Source organism: Phaenicophaeus curvirostris, chromosome 3 (genome assembly GCF_032191515.1).
Source record: "Phaenicophaeus curvirostris isolate KB17595 chromosome 3, BPBGC_Pcur_1.0, whole genome shotgun sequence".
In the NCBI taxonomy this organism is placed as follows: domain Eukaryota; kingdom Metazoa; phylum Chordata; class Aves; order Cuculiformes; family Cuculidae; genus Phaenicophaeus; species Phaenicophaeus curvirostris.
This window is the reverse complement of record NC_091394.1, coordinates 57,904,517-57,929,185: the sequence shown is the minus strand read 5'-3', so window position 1 is coordinate 57,929,185 and position 24,669 is coordinate 57,904,517. Positions and strand designations below refer to the sequence as shown.

General features: G+C 38.8%; 1 protein-coding gene across 2 annotated transcripts in view; it reads left to right on the top strand.

Annotated features, from left to right (window-relative positions):
* Positions 1–24,669, top strand: part of ATP6V1H (ATPase H+ transporting V1 subunit H) — a 54,122-nt gene that overhangs the window by 2,613 nt on the left and 26,840 nt on the right. For both annotated transcript variants that reach the window (XM_069854105.1, XM_069854104.1), the window contains exons 3-11: positions 5,885–5,987; positions 7,329–7,418; positions 11,802–11,915; positions 13,069–13,173; positions 14,229–14,282; positions 16,957–17,054; positions 18,511–18,703; positions 21,658–21,836; positions 23,829–23,954. In XM_069854105.1, the coding sequence (XP_069710206.1) occupies positions 5,885–5,987; positions 7,329–7,418; positions 11,802–11,915; positions 13,069–13,173; positions 14,229–14,282; positions 16,957–17,054; positions 18,511–18,703; positions 21,658–21,836; positions 23,829–23,954 (1,062 nt within the window). The remainder of the gene's footprint in view (positions 1–5,884; positions 5,988–7,328; positions 7,419–11,801; positions 11,916–13,068; positions 13,174–14,228; positions 14,283–16,956; positions 17,055–18,510; positions 18,704–21,657; positions 21,837–23,828; positions 23,955–24,669) is intronic.

Here is a 24,669-nt window from a genome sequence, read left to right as displayed (position 1 = left end):
TGTGTGGTAAAAATGTCCTTTTTTTTTTCTCCTTATAATTCAAACATGATTCTCAATTTTATTCTTATTGGACGAGTACAGATGTGAGGCAGGTTTACAGTAAGAGTTGTCATATATGTAGGTATGTCATCTTTGTTGCTGAAGCGCCTTATTTGTGAATAAAAGTTGCACTAGCAAAACTAGACTGGTAGTCCAGGAAAATAAACTATACCGTAACTAGAGGAAGAATAGGGCTGGAGAGCAATTGAAACAAATAAACTGGGGAGTAGGCTGAAGCAAGTACTTCAGTGTTGGGGAGACCTGTACTGCCATTTCAGATAAGTTCAGAATTTACTTTGGCACTGGGAGTAGCAAAAGAAATATTGTCTGGAGAGCATACAGGGACAGGCTGAGGAAAATAGCATGAGGTAGGGAACACGGAGAAGGAACAAACTTCCACAGGTTCTCTGTACTCTAAAGTGAAATGCAGAATTCTTGCATCCCTGCATTCCGAAGGACAGGTACCTATGAAGGCATCCCTGCATTCCGAAGGACAGGTACCTATGAAGAATATTGGCAGAGTGTAACTTAGTATTATCTCTTAAGGGTTCATGTATAGTAGGAAATGACTTCAGAGTTCATTGCTTTGTAGTTGAAGTGGCAAAGTCTTGATGATTCTAGAGGTACAAGCCATGTCGATGATGCTTTGTGATTATCAATATTACAGCGCTTTGCAAAAGTTGGGATTTTTTTCACATAGCTGTGATACGTAAACATATGCTATACATTAAAATAAGGTTCCAAAACTGCACACACGCAATCTGAGAAATGCTAACATGGCAAAGTGTCATTAGTGGCATTTTGCTCTGTGCCATGTAGCTCAATCTTGCCTATTCCATTTATTCAGTTGTGTTATCACAATCACAAAGAGGAAAAAAATATCTGCATGCAAACTGGATTAAGGAACTGATCTGCTGAGGAAGCTTCCTTTTTCTAGGCCTTTTTTTTGGTTTTTTTTTCAGATGTAGCAGTTCCTTGTTCAGTTTGCAGTGTGACATTACAGTGGCTTTGCAGGCAAAACTGCTGGTGTGGTAACTTGAAGGTGGCAGCTACCAAGTAGTTGTCAAACAACCTAAATGGCTTTTGCTGTTACTGTGTGCTTTGTTAATCATCTGATAGGAACTATGTCCTGGAGAAGCCTGGGCAGCTGAATGAGGATAGAAGAGTTATGTTTTTTTATCTGTCAGCAAATGTCTATGTAACTTCTTTTGACCAGGACGCAGGGTTGATAGTTCTTTTTCAGATTCTAGATGTAGAATTTGACTTTGTTTTGGAATCCATGAAAGAAGAATGTACTGGTCATTTTCTTTCTTTGGTGTGTCAGCCAGGTTTTGGAGGCTACTTGTAGTGCATCTTTCTAGTGTTCATGATCCCATTACAAGACTGTTCAATGTCTGATGCCTTCTGTATGTCAGTGATAATGTGTAATTCTGAAATAAATGCTATCTTTATGTCTTGTATTTACTGATAACAGCCTGGCTGTTTGGCTAAGGTGGCTTCGAGGGTGAACCTAAATGGTGCCAGAGGGGTTGTGGATCATCATTAAGATGACTGTAGTTCCTTTGCTGAGGAGCCTCTTTATCATTAGTTGTTGGAAAATATCATCAGAACTTCTGGTGTTTCTAAAGAGAAAATAAAATTATACCTGGTTTTGAACGTGTCCATTTTACAGTGGGCTGGTTGGGGCATGATGGTGTCTTTGAAGTTTTGTTGGAAAGTCAGTTAGTGCAGCTATATTGATAGCTTCTGCAGTGAAGCATATTATTAATGAATGGAAACAGCTTGCTTCTGGTGCACATGTTGGAGGCAGGTCGGGTAGTTTGTTCTGGTCTGTAGAGTAGAAGGAAGGTGGGGTGCTGATGATTTTTTTAATGCAGTCTGTGCATTTAGTGTGATAAGCTTGAATACAAATATATAGAGACATACTTCAAGTCTTCAGGTGTTTTTACATTAGAGGAAAGATTTTTGTTTGTTTTCCCTAAGTTAACACATGAACTCAGACATGGCATAAATCTGTTTTTCAAATTATAGATAGTATTTATGTAGTCAGAGTTAAAGAACTTCACAAGAAATGCTGATGAAGTTTGTTTTTTTTTAAATCTGGCTCTTACAGTTGTATAAAGATGCTTTAAAGATTGCTTCAGTCATAACATCATTGAAGTCTGGGTCACACAGGAAGGCATTCAGAAATCCTCTTCTGCTCTCTCTGTTCTTCACTGCGAAAGTAAAATAGGTTACTAACAGTTGGTCTTGTAGAGTTGGTTCAAGCTGAAGATTAACTGGCATGTTGTTTGTTCCATCTCCAAAGGTTATAACTGTAAACTGAATGTCAAATGCTAACACAGCTGCAGACTTCTGATGTTTCCGTGTATACTGTTGGCACAAAAGCGAAATATTTAGGTATGACAACTGTACATATTACTAGTTTGCCACTGTGTTCACTGCTAACTTTGAAGTTGGGCTGTGGAAAATGTTTGGATATTTTTGTGTACTAAAATTTACACTTCGGTTGCGTTGAATTCCAATGAGGGCCTCTGTCTGAGGGAGAAGAAAATAGCAAAACATAGAGTTGAAAGTGATGTATAGGTCTAGCTACCTTTTGGAAGCTAAACATAGTTTAAGCCATTAGTTCTGCACAGTCTTTCTTTTCTTTGGATCTTGGGACTTGTAGTGTAGAGGTGTCGTGCTGTGCTAGCTGAAAATACAGTTCATCACTGTTGTGTACTGTGTGATTGCTTTCAGCATTTGCTTCAGGATGTCAGAATGCCTTTGGAGTGTGCATTAGCTTGTGTGAAGCAAGTTTGGTTTTGTTTTATAAGGGGAGTAAATGAGTTCTGTGGTCCTGCTGGCCATGCTGTTTCTTATACAAGCCAAGATGCTATTGGCCTTCTTAGCCTCCTGGGCATGCTACTGGCTCATGTTCAGTTGGCTGTCATCCAACACCCCCAGGTCCTCCTCCTCCAGGCAGCTTTCAGTCCGCTCTTCCTCAAGCCTGTAGCACTGCATGGGGTTGTTGTGTCCCAAGTGCAGGGCTCTGGACTTGGCCTTGTTAAACCTCATCCCATTGGCCTTGGCCCATGGATCCAGCCTGTTCAGATCCCTCTGTAGAGCCTCCCTACCCTCCAGCAGATTGACACTTCCTCCCAGCTCAGTGTCATCCACAAACTTACTAAGGGTACGTTGAATAGCCTCTTCTTTGTCATTGATGAAGAAAGTGAACAGGACTGGACCCATGGGGACTCCACTTGTGACTGGCCTCCATCTGGATTTAGCCCCATTTTCCGTGATTCTTTGTGCCTGGCCATCCAGCCATTTTTTTTATCCAACACAGGGTGTCCCTGTCCAGGCCAGTGGAAACAAAAGTTATTAAATAAAATTATGCATTGACATGATGGCATTAAAAAAAAAAAAACCAACCCTCCCCAAATTAAAACACAAACTTTGAATGACTTTTGTTAAGTCATTCAAACAAAAAAAGAGGAACTAGAGCTGCTGGAGGAAATGCATGATAAAAAGAAGGAATCACAAGTTTCTGAATCATCTTGAGAGGCCAGGACCGTTTAAAAATTATAGTCTTACAAAATCATGCTTTCTAAATCTTACCCAGATTCAGTTTAGTTTCCTGTAGCTAATGCTGTCAAAGGGAAGCCTTACTGTCTCAAGCACAGTGCTTTAAAACGTAGTTACAGGACTCCTGGTCTAAACCAGATACACCCAGACAACTGAAGCTCAAAGTCACTCTTACCTATTGACAAAAGAGGAAAAACGCATCCTGGAAAATAAGAATTTAAAGGGCTGTTAGGAAGAGGGATGGATGGAGGCTTTCGATACTTGCATTGTTTGCTTAGAAGTTCTGAGGAATTCCTGTCTTTTTTGAAGAGGGGATGATAATAACGTCATAGTAGCACCATGTTGGCAGATGACAGCTCTCTGTGGCTGCTTTGCAATTTTTTCCATTATTTTCTTTGCACTGGTTGCTGAAGTTTACTGTATGATCGGTTATTTGGACATTAAAATGAGATTAATGGAAAAGGTTGCATTTGAAATTGGATATTTTCACGACTACTTAATTGAAGAGTACCTGACTGTACTATTTTGAAAAATTTGTTGTTTGTTGTGATGTTAAGTTCTGTATTGTAACAAAACCTCAGCAACGTTCTTCCTGTTCTTTAGGTTTCTGAAATAGCACCAATGATGACAGTAACCCTTTGAATATTAAGTTAAAGAGAAGGCCAGGTAGAGATCTGCTGGCTTATAGGTGCCCACAGCAGTTTACTATATCAAATTCCCTTGCTGTTTGTTTAGATGAGCTTGCACCACCAGGAAAAACAGAAATGTTGTAATTAGTGAAAGTTAAAAATACATTAGGAATCAAGGTCTCTACTGCTTTAAATTCTCCTCAGTGCTTATGGCAAACTTAAAGTAACAATTTTATTTTTCAGCCCTTATTTCAGGTTGGATTAGACTATTATTATTCATGTTATCTATTATGATTCTGGCAGAATGTGCCAGCTGTTTACATTTCAGTTCTTATGCTTATTTCCGCCAGTGGTTGCATTCAGTCTCTGGAAGTAATCTAGAGAATCCTGTTGAGCAGAGGCAACACATCTGGAAGGCTTTAGAGAGTTTATTCTCTCATTATTTTTAAATTCCTTGTATGTGAGATCTTTTGCAGAAAGGAGCTACTTTTGTTCTACTGTGGAATATGGGATTGGTGAAGAGATATCAAGTTGAAGAATATAAGGTTTGGAGGGTGGACCTTGGCTGGCTACCAGTTGCCCACCAAGCTGCTCTTACTCTCCCTCCATCAAAAGGGCAGGGGAAGAAGTTTGACGAAAAGTTCTTAGGGTGAGATAAGGACAGGGAAATCACTTGTCATTTATGATGGGCAAAACTGATCCTGCTAGGGGAAATTAATTTATTGCATATAAAACAGAATAGGATAGTGAGAAATAAGAACAAATCTAAAATAACACCTTCCCCTCATCCCTCCCTTCTTCCCAGGCTCAACTTCACTCTCAATATTTCTGCTTCCTTCCGCTGGGTGGCACAGGGGGATGGGGAATGGGGGTCTCCTAAAGCTCATAAAGCTTTGACTCAGATGCTCTTTCCGTCCCATGTTCTTCCCCTGCTCTGGCACAGTGTCCAGTCACACAAGTTCCTTCATGAGCTGCATCAGTGTGAGCCCTTTCCCATGGGGTACAGTTCTTCAGGAACAGACTGCTCCAGTATAGATCACCTGTGGGGTCACAAGTCCTGCAAGAAAGCCTGTTCCAGTGTGGACTTTTCTCTATGGGGTTACAGCTTCTGCCAGGAGCCTGATCTATTGTGGGCTTGCCATGGGCTGCAGCTCCCTTTAGGGCACATCTGCCTGGTCTGTTGTGGGATCCTCCATGGACTGCAGGTAGATATCTGCTCTACTGTGGTCCTCCATGGGCTACAGGGGGACAACCTATCTCACCGTGGTCTTTACCATGCTACGCAGGGGAATCTCTGCTCTGCTGCTTGGAGCACCTCTTTCTCCTCCTTCTTCATTGACCTTGGGTGTCTGCAGAGTTGTTTCTCTCCCATATCCTCACTCATCTCTGCCAGCTGCTGTTGTGCAGCAGTTTTTTTTCCTCTTCTTACAACTGTTGTCACAGAGTTACTACCCCCATCACTGGTGGGCTCAATTTTGGCCAAGGGCACATCTGTCCCGGAGATGGCTGGAACTGGCTCTGTCCGACATGGAGGCTGCTTCTGTTATCTTGTCACAGAAGCTGCCCCTGCAGCCCTCCTGCTACTCAATATAAATTTAAATAACTTACTGTTCATATTGCTTATGGCTTCATATTTTGCTTTTCAGAGGGCAGATGATTTCGGGTGAAGACTGTGAATTTATTCAAAGATTTGAACAGAAAAGAAATCCAGAAGAAAAACAGGAGTTGTTGCAAACAGAAGGCAATCAAGTAACTTTCCTTTCTTTTAATAACAGTTCTTTTGGGGAGGAGGGTGGAAGAAAATTTTTGTATCAACTCTATATTAATGTTGGCTGTACACAGTTAAGATGCTATGGAAGAATTATCAAACTTGCTATTATGATTTTTTTCTTGGTATAGGTTCGACATTCCTTTAAAAACCTATTAAATATTTATTAAGTGTTAACAGACTTTGATGTTGTGGCACAAGCCAACTGAAGTCTTTCCTCATTCCAGTTTGCCTAATCATGCACACTTGTACTTGTGTCAGATTTTTGTTTTGTGAACGTTTTTTGTGTAGTTTATTGAGAGCTACTACCAGTGAGATTTTTATTTGTAATATACTAGAGTCCACTGACTGCTAAGGTGGATTCAGTTAAACACAGGTGTCTGGTGTCTTTTTAGACACGGAAAGATGAGAGACTTCTGCATTGGATAGAGCTGATACAAGATTGATAGGTGACCCACACTGATGCCCAAGGACATTTTAATGACATTTGAAGCAGTAGAATCGAAGCCTGAGGTTGTAGCTATGTCAGACATCAAGAGGATTGGGGGAGGCAGTGGGGAAGGTAAAGAGTAGGAGATACCCTCAAGACACAAAACTCTGTAGCCCTATGTTCTGCTTCAAATTGCATTGTGTGACTGCACAATTGTGTGAAGGGACCATATTTTGCACAATGACAAAATCATATATATTGAACATATAATTACAGTCTAGCAGTTCAGACTGCCATTTATCTTTCAGTTTTAGTTGAATGGGATGAAGGAGTGTAAAAGTAGTGTTATGACAGTTTCAGCCTATTATATCTGTTGCTGAAGTTGTAGAGCAGAGTTGTTCATGAAGCAGAAACCAGCTCAAATATGAACAAAGATTTGCCTACAAGGTATAGGAAATGAACAGGTAAGAGTGACCTGTCTTCCCTCCCACTGTTCAGGTCATTGACGCTTTCTTATAAGGTATCTAAGTTTGTTGCTGTTTTATCAGTTTATTTGGTTCTTCTTCTCACTGCCATAAAAAAGGGCACTGATGGATATTTTTGTAATTGGTCTTTCAACAAAGCACTCTGCTGACGTTCACTAGGGAGTACTTGTTATTTCATTTGAAAGCCATAAAACAATTTGTAAAAGGTAATGATCGATGTGGCAGAAAATTTTCTTCAGAAGAAGATAATGCCAAATTTATTCATCTTTTATTGCAGCAAAATAAGATGTTGGGATGCTCAATGTTTGTTTAAAACTTCTCAGTGAATTAATGAAGTCCTGTTTTATATTATCAAAAGGAATGAATACAGTTGCTAGTATTAATTTTAATGTCTCTTGTTTTTCTAGTGTGCTAAAACATTTATAAACTTGATGACTCATATCTCCAAGGAACAGACGGTTCAGTACATTCTGACTATGGTTGATGATACGCTGCAAGTAGGTCAATTTTCAGTCTTTAAATGCATGCTTGAATGTTTCTCTAGCCTAATTCAGGCCTCTTCAGGTGTCGGTCATCCTATATTATAAATGCTTTTAAATTTTGGATCTGTCTTCAGAAGTTAATGTTGGCACTAAAGTTATAGATATGTTTGGTCATCTTCTGGAAATGAAACATACCCATATGACTGTCTGTTGGCTTTCACATTTTGATGTAAAACTTCGATGCTTGGACATGATTTGTGACCTAAGCCCTTTCCTGTTGTGTAGAAAGCATATTGCTTTTAATTTGAAGTTTTTGAAGCTTTTCCTGCAAAGGTGTTAATTTGGCCAACGTCAGCAAGAAGGTATAGTTTCTGCAGCTTCAAGTTTCTAATGTAAGTTAGAATGAAATTCTGTTCTGAAATTCTGCATGTTTTAATTATAAAAGAGGAACTTCTGATTCAAGGAAATGTATAGCTTTTTATAGCTATGGGATGCAGTGACTTGTAAGAGTAGGCTGTTAAATTTGGTGTTTGAACTGCCGCGCTCACCTGGACAGTTCAAGAGAAGACTTTACTCAATCACATAACCCTGTTTTTGCATTTTTTTTTTGCTCTCCAGTAGACTAAGAGAAAGCGGTTGGGGTGATGGTGTAAGAAGGTGGGTTGAGTTCCGTGAGATTTTCTCCTGGTATTCAAGTAGAAGATCTGGCTATTTGACAGTTTCACTTTGGCTATTTTAAGTTACATTAAATACACGGTTACACTGAAATGTGTCTGTTGATAATGTAGTTGTTTAGGGCATCGTCCTAGGAGGTAAACCATGTGATTTATAATTCCGGCTCTGAATACTCAGTTTTGTCAACAGGCAAGTTGGAAGTGTGAACCTTTCCAAGGTGTGTATAGTATGTATAACGGGGGATTGTTAGTCATTCAGGTGCCTGTCTGTATGTTAGTGAGTACCCTGATTGCTAGAATAATAGTGGTGATGGTGGCAGTTTATTCATGCCAGTCTGCATCTTTGTTGCTCTGGCCCTCTTCTTCTCTTCTTTAGATTTACTTTTATCAAGGGTGACACAAACATCAAGAAGCAGAGAAGACAAAAGGCAGCCTCAGTTTGATTTCTTGATTAGGACATCTAGTTGGAAGGACCTTGTTTTGGTGTATGCATTTGATGACAAAATTTGTCTCTGTGTGAAAACTCTTGTTTATTGTGACTACTTTTGTAAGGAATGAGTCTCACACAGAAAACAAGATGTCACTGGCCAAAGAAGCAATCATTTCATCTGCTCTTCTTTGTAGCTTACTGGGAGACCTTATTGCTCTCTACAACTACTTAAAAGGAGGTTGTAGAGAGGAGGGTGCTGGCCTCTTCTCTCAAATGACAGGGGACAGGACAAGAGGGAATGGCCTCAAGCTGCGCCAGGAGAGGTTTAGACTAGATATTGGAAAGAAATATTTCACAGAAGGGGTCATTGGGCATTGGCAGAGGCTGCCCAGGGAGGTGATTGAGTCACCATCCCTGGAGGTGTTTGAAAGACGAGTAGATGAGGTGCTCAGGGACATGGTTATTGGTTGACAGGAATGCTTGGACTCAATCCAAGCTGTCTTTTCCAACCTGGTGGTTCTATGATTCTGTGAATCTCCTGTTCTATGGAATTAATACCTTACAGGTCAAGGCTTTCACTGGCTCATTCTCAAACAACTGCATTAGTTCTAGGTGGTCACAGAAAGTAGTTTTTAGTAATGTCTTATTTGCTGTATTATTTCTGTTGTGTGTCTAGATGAACATGTTTTCTTGACTTCATGGTCGTGCACTGACATTTCTGTATTCAGGCCCTTACCTTGCTGCAAAGGTGTCATGTGTAGAATGCTTAGCATTAAACAATGACTTTATAGTGATAAAGGATAATAGAGATCTTGGTGTGCAGTGTATCTTTGCTTTTGTTTAAAATTGGATGCCTTTTTCACTTTAGAAATTCTGCTTCAGTGTCTGAAAGGCTGTACTGTTTTTTGAGATGTTCTGCGTGACTTCATTATTTAGGGATATCTTGCTGCTGACAAAGAGGGCTTGTGTGTGGGCATCTGCATGGCACCATCCCAGGGCTTCCTAACTCTCCTTGTCTCTGCTAGGCAAGGGTGAAACAGGGCTTCTGTTTTCCTTTGGCCATGTTCAGATGGTAGAACCTGCTGTCAGTAATGCATTATGGACCCTTGATTGCACATCTTCAGGGTATAAGGTTCTTGTCAGAAAGCAGCATATTGGCAATTGACTCTGTGACTGTGTGTTTAGTGCAGGGTCTCTGTAGACTGCATGGACAGAAGAATCTACAGTAGCAGCTATGAAGTCTCCTGTCTTTGCCTGAGTAGTCTTAATTCAATACATGCAGTGATTTTAAGTGAAGAATTTTTCAAGGACATGGCCTGTAACTGTTCAAGGACATGGCCTATCATGATGCCACTGAGTCTTCCAGTAAAATTGTTCTGAGCAAGGATGTTCACTACAGTTTTCATGAGACAAACAAGTAGTGTTTGAAAGCTACTGTTGATAGCTGAAACTTCTGTATACAGTTCTAGGTAACAGTATCCAGCTTTTGTCTGTGTTGATAATGACTATATATGGTTGTTATATTATTTTTCTATGCTTTTCTTGTGAGGTTGTAAATGCCTGTGTCTTGAACAGGCTACCTGGGTGTCTAGGATTGTTCCAGCAGTTCTGCTTATGCGTTTGAGAGTCATTCAAGGCAGATTTCTTTTGGAGGCTGGCAGAAGTGAAATTAATGTGTTGTTCACCGTTCTGCTTATGGAGGTGGGGAGCGTTAGCATACTGGAATCCTCGAGGAGACATTTTTTATTCTCTTGATATGATAAATACTTGGAATAATTTCTCTGAATCAGTGACCCTGTAACACTGCACAGTCTGTTACTTAGGAGATGTTTAAGAACTTGCCCCGTAGTTGTTGCAGGTAGCAGTACCACCCGAGTGAGCTTCATTATGCTTCTTCAGAAATGACAGATGCTAAATTACTCAAGTGTACTCAAGTGTTGAGAGCTTCAGGATCTCCTTTTTATCGGTGTAGTTAGTAGCTGCCCAGAAATGTGCATCACTACGTATTTCAGGGCCGTAAGCAGTTATGCACTCCTTCTCTCATGTCTTTATCCTGCTCTTTAACGGCAAACCAGACTAGTCTCCTAGTTGCCAGCATGTTGAAGTTGTTTCAGCTTTTCTGCTCCTGGACCTGTCTGTCTCCTCCTCAGTTATGTTGTGAACTGAACTCACTGATGTAGTTGTTTTTCATCTTTTCACCTGACTGTGTAGCAGAAGTGCAGATGCCAACAGTGATTTATTTAATTGAACTGACATTTCCTTTAGCTAGGGCAGTTTGAAAATTAAATTATTCGAGTAGCAGAAAATTGAGATACTGCTCTCATGTGAGTTTCCCCACTGCGTAGTTCCGAACAGTTTAGCCTTCCTTGATAGGTATTGTAAACTTGGTTTTAGTAGCTTGACTTCAGTAGGGAGACATCTGTTCAGAATGAAAATTTACTGTCCACTAGGCTGGAAAGTATATGGAAATGCTGTGGAAAAGCAAGGATCGAGGTATTTGATTTTCTGGAAGACTATCTATATTCTAAGCTAGTGGGCAACAATAGAGCTCCTCTTTCTCATTCAGCTTTTCGTGGCCTCTTCTCTGGTCTGCTTTAAGAAGAATGATAATAGTTGTTTTTCACAGTGGTTATTAGGTGAAATGGTTGAAGAAACTGTGCATGTTGTCCAGATTCAAGTATTTGTGGTCTCCTGTGGTTCAGCCTAGAAGCCCTGGAGAACCAACTGCTGGTGGCTATGTCCTTTCCTAGGTGTGCAAGTTGCCTGAGGTAGCGACTGAGCCAGTTGCAGACTCATCTAGGAGAGAAGAGCTTGCTTCCTGTTGAGAGGGATGGAAAGGCAGGACTAGTTTATGTCTCTGAAGTTTCACTTTTAGCACAAACAGCCAAGTTGAACAGTGGGCTTTTGTGTGGAATTAATGATACATAGAAAACTTCATATGGACTTTATTTGAGGCTAATTGATTAGATGAAGAGTAGCATTCCTTTGAAAAATAACAGTATTTATCTCTCATTTCTCTCATTCTGATTGCTTGATTGAAAGGATGTGTCTGTTTTTACTCAACCAGGTGTGGGAGTACTGAGATATAACTAGAGTTTCAAAGTTTGTTTCTACAACCCCCTGTCCCAAATTGAAATTAACTGTATCCATAATTAACTGTCAAACTGAAGACTTTCCATACACCATTTCAAACCAGTGTACTCTCTGATAATGTATGCTAACATAATCAGGAGCAAATAACTGCGTTATAGTGAATCCTTTTACAAGACTCTCTTTGCTCTCCTAATTTTACAGGAAAATCATCAGCGTGTTTGTATCTTCTTTGATTATGCGAAGCGTGGTAAAAACACTGCATGGTCCTATTTTCTGCCAATGTTGAATCGGCAAGATCTTTTTACTGTGCACATGGTAAGTTTTAATAGATCTGTCTCTGAAGATGGTAGAGACAAATGCTGGGTTTATTTTTCTGTAGGATATTTTGGAGTTTGAAGCTAAACTACTGCCAGTGACTAAACCATGACTAAATTCTTAACAGAGACTGTTTCCACCATCAAAGCTTGTATTATGGTTTCAAGTGGGAGAAAACTGCACAACTACCAGTTATTCTTCACTGTGTATGTTTATGCTGGTATGGTATGGTGGAATCAAACCTATGGATAAAACTACAAACTCGCATACCTGGCCTGTGTTATGTGATGGTGGCAATACTGGTGCAAAGAATTCCTGGCAAGTCAGGCTGTTGGCCTTTAATTGTGCTCAGTGCAGTGTGTTTGGGGCTGTGCTGTGTCTTGATCAGTGAGCTGGCTTATTTTCAAGAAAAATATCAGGCTTGATGTTTTTAATCTGAACTACTGCATGGCTGTGGAAACAGGTTACTTGGTACAGCTGAAGGGAGAGGTTGTTGTGGGTTTATTCATTTTGGGCTTGGATTTTTTTGTTGTTTCTTGTTGTATTTTTGGGAGGGCTTTTTTTTTTTTCCCTTGGTATTGCTGCTGAAGACCCATCTCACTAAACTGCAATCTGAGCAAACTCAGACAGTGTTGACTTCTCAAGTATACAGGTGAAGTTTACTTCTCAGACCCTCGCAGTACAAATTAATTAGTCTCCCTGGAATGGTGTTTTTCAAAAGTATGCTGTAGAAATTTCTATGTCTTGTATTCCTTTGATCACAGATGTGTTATTCAGCTATTTTTTAGCTTCTGCAAAAATACGCAAGTAACTTGACAAGTCACCAAGAACCTCATATGATGTGATCCACTTTAAAGCACTAAGCTGGCTTCCTTCTTCCATCCCCTCTTAAGTTCTTTGTTAGTTCCCTGTAATCTTTATCAGGTATGGGTATCTGATCAAACATTGTGAAAATATGCCAGTTACTAGGAAGAAAAAGCATCAGAAAGCTAAAGAAACAAAATGACTAGGCATGAAGAGTCCCCTATATAGAAAACAGGTGAATTTCTGTAAGAGGCAGTCTTTTACCTAACCTTTCCAGTGCTTATAGGACCTCACACTGAATCCTGAAATTCCTGTGTCTGAAAAATCTGTTTATTGCATTCTTTTCCAGGCAGCAAGAATTATTGCCAAACTGGCTGCGTGGGGGAGGGAACTTATGGAAGGCAGTGACTTGAATTACTATTTCAACTGGATTAAAACTCAGCTCAGTTCACAGGTAAAAAGCTACTTCTGTTTAAACACTACCTTGACTTTGTAAACTTTTTTCAATAATATAAATATATAGATGAACAAACAATATATTTTGTTGGTTTTTTTAAGTGAAATTTTACTTTGTCATTTTTAAAGCTAAATATCCTTTATTCAAACACATAGTTTTAAACTTTTTTTTTTCTTACTCTAGTCCTTGAAATGTAAATTAAGAGTAAAGAATAAGGCTTTTGCTTTTTCTGTTGTTTAACACTGATTTTCTTCTGGACACTGAGAAAACATTTGAGTGTTGGTTTGTTTCTCAGAGCTGTTCACTGGGAAGAAAAATCACATAGCAGCAGGAAGTGAATATCAAAACTTTTTCCAATTTACTGTAGTACATAGCTTGAACTTTTAGTCTTATCTCTTGAAACCAAATAAATACTGACTTGTTTAGATAATGTTTTTATGGCATTAATTACCTATGAACTGCTTACCATTGGCTTGTCTTTCAAAGATGAATTGTTCTTCTTTGTATTAATTTTTAGAGATTTTCACTTCAGTCCTTATAAAAATAGTGATTCATCATTCTCTAAGGTAGCGTTGTAGCAGAAGTGGATTCTGGAGATCAGAGAAACATTCTCTAGGTTTAGTAATGGTATATTTTCATAGCGTTCTAAACTGGGTTTATGAAAAAGGAGTTTTATTCTTTTCCTCTGGAAGAAGAATTTTGAACTGAGAATTTCCTCCAGAAAGACTCAAGAGAACACTTTTCAAATGCTAAGGTGAAGATGGGTAGAAGTCCTGAGTAAATCCACAGTTAAAATATAAATAGAAGTAGTTACATCTTGGTATACCAGAATCAGCTCCAATCATATTCTTCTGTACGTGAATGATATGCGTGGAAATTACATACGTTATCATAATATAGTGAGCAGTAAAAGTATCTATTAGATTCTTAATATTTTCGTTTTATGACTGGCAGAATGGGATGATTTAAAGAAACTTCGTAACAGCTGTTTGCTAAGGGTGAAGGAAAGTTCTGATTTTAAACTCTGATTTTTCTTTAAATTTTTTTTCTAGAAACTGCGTGGTACAGGGGGCTCTGTGGAAGCAGGAGCAGTCTCCACAAGTGATGTGAGTATATCTTTAAAATTACCTGTTTGGGACATGTAATATCCACTCTTTGGATTAAGATGCAGAGTTGTTCTGGTGTAAGTAATAGAAAGTAATATGGTTGATATCAGAACTGTGTGACAACAGAGTACCAGGTGATGGCGCCAAGAAACAAAAGTGGTTTCAAAGTACTGATTTCACAGAAAATGCTGGCAGTGGATATATGTATTTTACAAGTTGGTTTGGGTTGTTAAATTGCAGATGTAGATAGCAATCAGTTTGTTAAAACTAGGGAAAAATACATGCAATTTATTTAATGTTTGGACAGTACTGTCTGTTTAGCACTGAACTCTTGGCCTTGTAGAAGAAACCTGAGGCTAATGCTTTTGGGTTTTATGATGTACAGAACTTAGGGCACGTCAGATGTTTAAGATAACATTGCTGCTCAACCTCTGTAGCATGAAATTACAGTAGTGCTTCCAAAGTTGTAAGATTTTTCATATTTGAATAGCTTGAATTCAGGGGAAAATGGATTGCTCTTTTTGCATCAGTATTATACAAAATTTCACGTAGATATAATGGCTGTTGATCTTGGAGATAAACCGTGGCAGTATAGCAAATGCAAGTGATCATCACAACTGTATTTTGTGTTTTATTGTGGCACAATGAGATGGTTTATTCTGAAAGTGTTCCCAGTGTTTCAGAAGACTTAAATATGAACCTGGAGTTTGTTTTTCTTCTAAATGCAGTAATTGCTTTAAAGCATTACCTTTCTGTTGAGAAATTACCACCTGACTGGTAGGAAAAATGAAAGACTGTTATGCATAACCATGGAGAGGGGATAAAATTATAGCCTGAGCATTGGAGTTGTAGTATTTCAGTATTTCGTGTGCTGTTCTGTGTGCTGTGCTGTTAGATTTGCTGAGGTTTTTGTTAGGCTAGCAGCCCTTAGACATGTAGCCTTAAAAGAGTAAATAGTTCTGCAGCATGTAACGCCACTCATCATGAAGCTGTGAGCTCTTGTAACTTGCTTAGAAATCTGTATTCATGTACTGTAGCACTGCATGGATGGAGCGTACCGCTGCAGGGTCCCAAAGCAGCAGGACTCATAGTGCAAGTATACTAGGATAATTAAGTTGAGTAAGTATTGTCTTTATTTTGTTAGCGGCCTGACTTCAGTTCTAGCTTATGCAGGATTTCCAAGCAGGTCCTGACTAATTTATTTCAGAGTAAATTAGAGATGCAATTTTAACACATATAGAGGAAATTAAGGCTGGGATACGTTAAGAAATTTCAATTATAATAGTGTTGGAAGAGAATGCTTTTATGACAGGCTCCTTAGAAAGCTCTAAGTTCAATAGTGTACAAGTTGGTGATGGAGATGAATTAACACGTTGCTTGGGGCAGGAGGGCTGCCTGTATGTTTATGGCTAGTTTTATTTGCATGGTGTGTGGGAGTGAATACCTACCTCGGGAAATAAATATTCTGCATGATGATTTGGGCTTAGGTATTCTGACCTAGTTTTTACGTAGAGGGCTTAATCTCTGGGAGAGATGGAAGGAATTAATCTTTATGTAAAATCCTGTTTATTGTCTCTTCTCTTTTCATATAGAATTGGCTAACTTCTTTACTCCATTAAACACTTGAAAGGTGTGACATGTACTGTGCGAGTGATCTACACTTAGTAAAGAAAAAGGCTTATAGGAAAAAATCCTAGTGTTTTAGCAGCAGCATTTGTGAATATTAGTGAAGATAATGCCAGAAGTTGAGCAAGGAGAGAGGAAAAATATACCACTTCTCTTGTACCTTGGGGTCTTTCCATTGCCGTAACAGGAGGGACAATGTGTTAACCAAACCCTGTTTTTGAGGCCCACCTTGTATGTTACTGCACAGAAAATAGGTGCTTTTAGAGATGAAAAGCTGTTTAATGATTCTGTCTTTGTAACTGTTTGTACAGGAGTCTGATTGAGAATAGAATTCAGTGGTACATTTCTCAGCATTCTTCCAATGCGAAAGTTTCAGTCTTTTTATACTTTTCTTAGCAGAACATACTGTGCTAAGCTTTTAATTAAATGAAAATTAAAATGCAAATCTAAGTTTTGGGGCTAATTTTGCGTACTTATTTTTCTAATTTTTTTTTTTAGAAATGTACATTTCATTATGATAAGCACGGTACTTAACTGTGTGGCACACATGTAGGAAAGTATACAATTGTAGTGACACCACTGCTGTTTTGAGTTTGAGAATGAGAGTGGGAAGAAACTGAGCTCAAGATTCCTTTTTCTAAAATGACCTCTAGCAAACTTCTTCAATCTTGGTGACCAGTTTGCCAATTTATATTCCAAAGTTTGCTCAATGGAATAACAGTTTACTCTGCAGGTTCTGACAATACAAATGGAAGACAGTCTTCATTCATGGACGCTGAAAGAAGGCATTTTCAAATGGACTGTAAAAATCTGCTGTGATAATGTAAAATGATACAACTTGCAAAAGTCTTCCTTGTTTTCTTGTGAGTTGTATGTGTGCTTTTTTTTAAAGGATGATGTAGAGCATTGTAAGGGTGAGCCTGTTTTCGTCAGTGACACTTCCAAGTTAATGTGTTGAAGCATGCCAGTAAAGCCTGGGAAAACTGAACTTCAGCACTTTATACGTAACTCTCCTTTTAAGAAGTGATGTGTTCTCCTTTTCACCTAGAGTTCCCAGTACGTGCAATGTGTTGCTGGATGTCTGCAGCTGATGCTAAGGGTCAATGAATATCGCTTTGCATGGGTGGAAGCAGATGGAGTAAATTGGTGAGCATTTACTTCAATTTATGTGCATATACTTACAGTAGCACGTTTCCCAGTGACCTCTTCTGGAATAGAACTGTCTTGCAAAAGACAGCTGCTCTGTTTGAGTACAAAACCTATTTGTTTTAAAACACTAATGCAGTCAAATAGACAAGTTTAACTTGCTTATGTAGGTACCGATGTTGAGGCTTTACTGCTACTTTACTCTTAATGAAAAACTGCTTAAATAAATATCTGAAGGGGAATACATTCTTTAGCTAAAGATGCTCCTTTTTTAATTTAGTAGAGCAAGGACTAATAAAATGAGTTTTGCTGATCTTCCTTGTCTTTTAGTTTGGAGTTGTTCCATCTGAAAATATTAGTGAAAAGAGAAACATATTCTAGAAGTAAACTCAATTTTTTTCCCTGTATGGCTTCAAGTAGGTCATTCTTTTATCCAGATTCTCTTCATAAATAGCTTTGTATGAGGCTAGGATGTTGTCACTCATCTTATTAAAAAAAAGCCTGTCTATAAATAATTTTTCTATGTGCATGCCTCTGGGGATGGTGGCTCTATAATTTGGGCTTCAAGAAAAAATACTTCTGTACTCTGAAATGGAGAAAAGTCAAAGTTGCCAATGAAGTGAAAGTTCAAAGGGTGTTCATGTGTGTCAAGATGGCACTGTTGAAATGAACTCTTTCACCAAGCCTTTTAATAAACTGTTAAAGCATTAGAGTAACCTGGTGTTTCAATGCATTTGAATTTGTTAATTTTGATAGCAGTGATCTTGAAAGCAGTTTGTTTCCTTTTAAATTGGGTTAGCTTTTTTGAATGGATTTTTTAATTGCTTATTAATTTTTCGAAACTTCAGCTGAACAAAGCTTCTGCATGATTTTTTCTCGGAGATATTGCGATATTATTTCTTCTCTAGCAATGCTTTGTGTATCTGTGATGTGTTATAAGCTGTTTTCTGAGAACCTGGTTGTTAAACTATGACTACTGTAGCTCATTTTGGACACTCCTGTGGAGAGATACAATTAAAGAAACAAGTTCAGTTTGTGTAGATTTTTTTTTTCTGTATGTTTACACCTTCTTTTCTTAATTCTGAAGAGGGTAGCTGTGTGTTTCTCTGTTTCTCCTAGAGTGACAAATAGGGCCCTAAACATGCCAGTAGAAAAAGACTCTCTGAACCTGAAAATGGATGCAGTACCACATCAATTCACATAGGAAAAGCTCCTTTATGGCTGTGAGGCTAAGAAGGAAATAACCGTGTCTTTAAAAGCTGGCTTTCTGAACAAGCTGCTTGTACAATCATAAATACTGGTGCTGGATACTGTGAAGTGTGTGTTGCATACTCATCCTCAGCAGCTCTTTCCAATAACTTCTCGTTAATAATTTCTTAAAATGTTTCGGAGTGGAGCAATGCACTCCATGCAGCAATAATTTAAAAATCAAATGTATACTGTGTTAATTTTTCAGTATCATGGGGGTCTTGAGCAACAAATGCGGCTTCCAGCTCCAATATCAGATGATTTTCTGTGTGTGGCTTCTGGCATTTAGCCCTCAAATGTGTGAATACCTCCGTCGGTATAATATTGTTCCAGTGTTGTCGGATATTCTTCAGGAATCTGTCAAAGAGAAAGTAACTCGAATCATCCTTGCAGCATTTCGGGTAAGTGTCTGCTGACTGAAATTGCACTGTGTTTCTGCCTCAAATGAGTGGGTCTCAGATGTTGCTGATGTGCAGCTGTTACTGGCAGACTGTATCAGTAAACTGAATTGAAAGCTTAATTCTCACTATTTTCTTTTTTTTTTTTTTTTTTTGGTGAGCTGAGGTTTGCTACAGGTAATAGACGTGCTGTTACAGGTAATAGATGCCTGCTATCTAATGTCTTCTCAAAATAAGATTGACTGAAAAAACCTATGTTGACGTAGTGTCATAGTGACTAGTGTTTTCCCTTTAGTTTAAGATTCCTTTTCTACTGCTACTAGTGTAAAATGATGTAATTACTAATACCTGGTAAATTTTGACTTACAAAGCTTTAAATTCATTAATTTAATTATTCTAAACTCACGTCTGTTTGTTCAACTGATTGACTTGGAAATTATTTTTATCTAGTAGCCCAAAAAAATCTTTTCTTGGCTGCTTTGTCAAGATGAATGAGGCTATTGATGTTAGAGTTATTAGTTGACTTACTGTGTCCCTGTTACCAGAAAATTACTGGTCCTATTTCAGATAATTTGGAGTTACTGAGCACCAAGACTTGCTGTTTTTGTTGTAAGAGTACCAGTTTGTGTTCACAGTTGCTAATTATGCAATGAGTGGTCATAGTTTTTTATGCATGCTTGTCAAGTGTCTTGTATGCACTACAGGAATACTATAATAACTTGTAACCCTGTTTCAGAACAGAACTTTTATCCCGAATAGGAAATATGGATCTTGGAAACTGACTTGTTTTCTTGGATACTGACTGTGTTCCAGTAGTGAGTGTTGCAAGTAAATTAGTATAGAGAAAGGGGAATTGTTGCTTATTGGCTTGCTCATCAGCAGTAATGAACTGTGTGAAGACGCTTACTCCATGGCTTAAATGGCCTCTCTATTCAAAAGCGTCTGCTACTTTGAAAAATTTCTGGTTAAGGTAGATCATAAGAATGTGCTACTTAGTCTTTTGAGGGAGATCAGTGGTGCAAGGTATTGAATAGGGGTTGTTCTTGTTATGTAGACCTCTGCAGGTGTTCTGGTCCTCTTTAGAATCTTAGTATTAAGCAGGGACATACAGCAAGACAGCTTGAAAAAAGAAAATCCAAAGAAGTTGGTGGTGCTCTGCAGTTTAATATAAACTTCTTCCAATTCTGAGGTCATTAAAAGTAGGAGAAATAATTCCTAGTTCTTAGATTTTAGTGTATTTTGCAAGAGGAGGCAAAGATGAAGCCATGTTCTTTTAATAAAAAAAGGTTAAAAAGGAATAAGATGGTTCTGTTACAGGCTTTGGGGAAACTAACTTAGCCATTTTCTTTCTCTAGCATTAAAGAATAGCGTTGGCGTGAAAATCTGGTTATAAACCGGCAGCCAGGAAATAAGAGATTAGAAATTAGATCTCAGAGGTGTGAGTTCTGGAGCAAAATTAAAATAGGTAGCAAAGGCAAAATAGCCCTCCTTTTGTGTGAAGCCATAGTATCAGTTTAGAGGGTTGGGAAAAGAAGATTAATTATGTAAAGGACTAGGCTTAATGATTCCCCAAATCATCCCTATAGTCTGTGTGCTGCTGAAGATATGCCATGAGTCTTGACAGCTTGCATACTTCTTCTCTACTACTTGATTTCTCCTAATTTGACCTGCTTAATCTGTTTGGCAAGTTAGTTGCCTGACGGGTGTAATTGTAATTTTTTACTGTAAAGCAATATTGGGTACTTCTGTCTACTTTAAATCAATTACTTTCTCTCTTTACCTATTAAAATGTTTTTTCCTTATTTTTCATACTTTTGATGTCTTATGTCTGTTTCCTGCCTGTTACTCATTTGTTAACTTAAGTTTATTAATCCATTCTATTTAGTCATTTGTTCCTTTTTGCACTTTCCTAATATATTTTTTCAATTTCACTATAGAAAGCTTGAATGTTTTACTATGGTATGAGATAGGTAAAGTTTCCAAAAAAAATCTTAGTTAAGAGAATTATAGGCAGATGTGGAAGGTACTCCAAATATTATTACCTACCTGTTCCCTGAAGTAGTTGAACTTGTCTTGTAAGATTCTTTATTTATTATTTTGCTCTCGTTAGAACTTTCAACTCTTAACTAATTTAACATTTTGTAAAGTACTATTTACTTCTGAGTTTTCTTCCTGAAATAGAAACAGGATCTTTTTGCACATTAAAGCTAATTGTACGTGGCCATTAAAAGCAGTAATATAACTTACTTTCAGTATGCAAGTTTTAACACTTATTTGCAGTGTTCTGCCATACTAATATGATGTCTGATATCTTAGAATGAGTGTGATGTAGTCAAATTCCTTCTATGTAGTTTCATTGCTTGTTTCTGGCAGATAATTACATTTATTTATATGAGCACATGTTTCATTGAAGGGTTTTGTCATTTATATGAAATTCATATTTTCTTGTTTATCAAAAAGTTCAGGTGGCTAGCTCTGATTGAACAACATAATTTGAAGCTGATTAAATTGAGTAGAAGTGTAATGAATAAATGACATTGGAACTTGACTATTGTATTCTGTGCTTGTAATTCCAGTCTTACCAACGAGCTTCTGTTTGAATAAAAATGTGTAGTTGGAATATTCGCAGTTTCAAAAGAAGCTGATCTAGTCCAGATGGTAACTCTTGAATTGGAAAGATGACTTAAGAGTTGTTTATTTTATCTTTTTTTAAGGCTTTCCTGCTTTATGCTTTTGCTGCACAGAAAACTGAAGTGATAATCTCAGATAAAAGTAGTTCTTTATTGCAGAGACTGTGCTAGACTCATATTTTACTACTTTGCAGAGATTATTTCAGGAAGTGGTCAGTTCTATCACTAAATTAAAAAGTGCCAATAGGAATTTCTTAAAAATACCGCTTTGTTTCAAAATAGTCTGTTCTTAAAACAAACAAAATAAACAAATTTTTACTTCCCTAGAATTTATTAGAGAAATCTACTGAGAGAGAAACTCGCCAAGAGTATGCTCTTGCCATGATTCAGTGTAAAGTTTTAAAGCAGCTAGAGAATTTGGATCAGCAGAAATACGATGATGAAGATATAAGTGAAGATATCAAATTTCTACTGGACAAGCTTGGTGAGAGCGTGCAAGACCTTAGGTATGCAGCGTGAACTTTTAAAAAATGCAATTGCATGAAAATTGGTAAAACCTTTTTTCTTTTTTAAGGCTAAATAATATACCAAATTATGATATGAAAACACTAGTTGATAATCACAGAATCACAGAATCACAGAATAACCAGGTTGGAAGAGACCCACCGGATCATCGAGTCCAACCGTTCCTACCAAACACTAAACCATATCCCTCAGCACCTCGTCCACCCGTGCCTTAAACACCTCCAGGGAAGGTGAATCAACCACCTCCCTGGGCAGCCTGTTCCAGTGCCCAATGACCCTTTCTGTAAAGAATTTTTTCCTAACGTCTAGCCTAAACCTCCCCTGGCGGAGCTTGAAGCCATTCCCTCTTGTCCTGTCCCCTGTCACTTGGGAGAAGAGGCCAGCACCCTCCTCTCTACAACGTCCTTTCAAGTAGTTGTAGAGAGCAATGAGGTCACCCCTCAGCCTCCTCTTCTCCAGGCTAAACAACCCGAGCTCTCTCAGCCGCTCCTCATAAGGCCTGTTCTCCAGCCCTTTCACCAGCTTTGTTGCTCTTCTCTGGACTCGCTCCAGAGCCTCAACATCCTTCTTGTGGTGAGGGGCCCAGAACTGAACACAGTATTCGAGGAGCGGTCTCACCAGTGCCGAGTACAGAGGGAGGATAACCTCCCTGGACCTGCTGGTCACGCCGTTTCTGATACAAGCCAAGATGCCATTGGCCTTCTTGGCCACCTGGGCACACTGCTGGCTCATATTCAGTCGGCTGTCAACCAACACACCCAGGTCCCTCTCCTCCAGGCAGCTTTCTAGACAGACTTCTCCCAGTCTGTAGCACTGCATAGGGTTGTTGTGCCCCAAGTGCAGGACCCGGCATTTGGCCTTGTTAAACCTCATGCCGTTGGACTCTGCCCAGCGGTCCAGCCTGTTCAGATCCCTTTGCAGAGCCTCCCGACCCTCCAGCAGATCGACACTTCCACCCAGCTTAGTGTCGTCCGCAAACTTGCTCAGGGTGCACTCGATGCCTTCATCCAGATCATTGATGAAGACATTGAACAGGGCTGGACCCAGCACTGAGCCCTGGGGAACCCCACTTGTCACTGGCCTCCAGCTGGATTTCACACCATTTACCACCGCTCTCTGGGCCCGGCCATCCAACCAGTTTTCCACCCAGGAGAGTGTGTGCCTGCCCAGCCCAGAGGCTGACAGTTTCTCAAGCAGAACGCTGTGAGAAACTGTGTCAAAGGCTTTGCTGAAGTCCAGGAAGACCACATCCACAGCCTTTCCCTCATCCAGTAGCCGGGTCACTTTGTCATAGAAGGCGATCAGGTTAGGCGATAAGGTAGGTCTCACAGAGTTGCTGAGCATATATAAGAGCTTCCTATTCAAAGTGAGTCTTTACTGGCTGAATAGAAAATAATTCTTCACTTTTGGATATGTGATCTTTGTAACTGGTAAATTGTTAAATGAATTCAGAAGGATCTTATAGGAGCTGCAGCCTAGGCTACCCGGCTAGAATACATTTTGCTGTCTGGATTAACTCAACTTTTTACTAGTGTTTATCTACTTCTTGCTCTTGTGCATAAATTGAACTGCATATTGTAGTTCATGTCAAAGGTTTAAATGCATGAAACGTAGGGGCAGGAATCCTTGACTGGGGAAGTTAAAACCTAGGGAACAGGCAAAACAGTGAATTAAATTCCCAAACTGGATTTTTTCAATCTACCCCCCGCCTTCAGGAATAGTGTTTTGGGGTGGATGGAGGGTTATGTTTGAAACAATTTTTTTTCTCTTGCCTTTCATGCCTTTCCTTGTTTTCAAAGTGTTGACTCTTAGACAGGGAATGGTTCTCGTGCTCTGCAGAGAGCTAACTTCCAAGTGTTTTGTAGCAAGTTCTGCTCCAGCTCTGTTTTGCTAGGGTAAAGTCATAAGTGTGTAATTCCAACTCTGTTCGTGGAAGCTTAGCCAATATTTCATTTAGGCCTTCTGTATTGCAGCTCCTTCGATGAGTACAGTTCTGAGCTTAAGTCAGGAAGACTGGAGTGGAGTCCCGTACACAAGTCTGAGAAGTTTTGGCAGGAGAATGCTGTAAGACTAAATGAGAAGAATTATGAACTACTCAAGTAAGTTTTCAAGTCTTGAATCACATAATTCTTTAATACTTTTGGTGTTTAACTGAACACATATCCAATACAGATTTTATGTTTCAACACAAAGTACTGTCTAGAATGAAATCAAGTCAGAACATCTTCCTTTTTTTAGAATAAGGTACTTACTCATGTATGGTTCATTTTTTTCAAAAGCAGAATTATTTTTGTTTTTACTGGTCAAATGTATTGATGATGATGATAGAGGGAATATCTCTAGATTAGAGTGCCTGCAGATTTGTGCTGTTGACTCTTTGAATGCTTTCACTTGAAAAACAGCTGTATTTATTAATATAATGAAATGTTTTTACCATACCTTATTCTTAGTTTTGTGTTGTCATTGACCTGAGTAATGAACTCCTTTCTTGAATACTTGGGGGTTGAATGTTGTGGTACTTTTCTATGGAAAGTCTGACTTGCTGTATCGTTTTGTAGTCTGTCTGTTTTGTTTGGGATAGTTTGTATGTAGGTTGTTGGATGAAGTGAAGCTAAAACTTCACTTCTAGAGTCAAGGACTTACTTGCTGGCTTCTGGAAATGTGTACTCAAAAGAAATCTAGGTTTCAAGTAGCTCTTAGATGTTTAAATGTATTGCTATTAACTGATAATATGTGGTGTTCTTCCTGTTCAGTATTGGCTAGTAAGTGCCAGACCTAACAGAACAGAGGGTTGAGTAGAGAGTTTGAGATGTT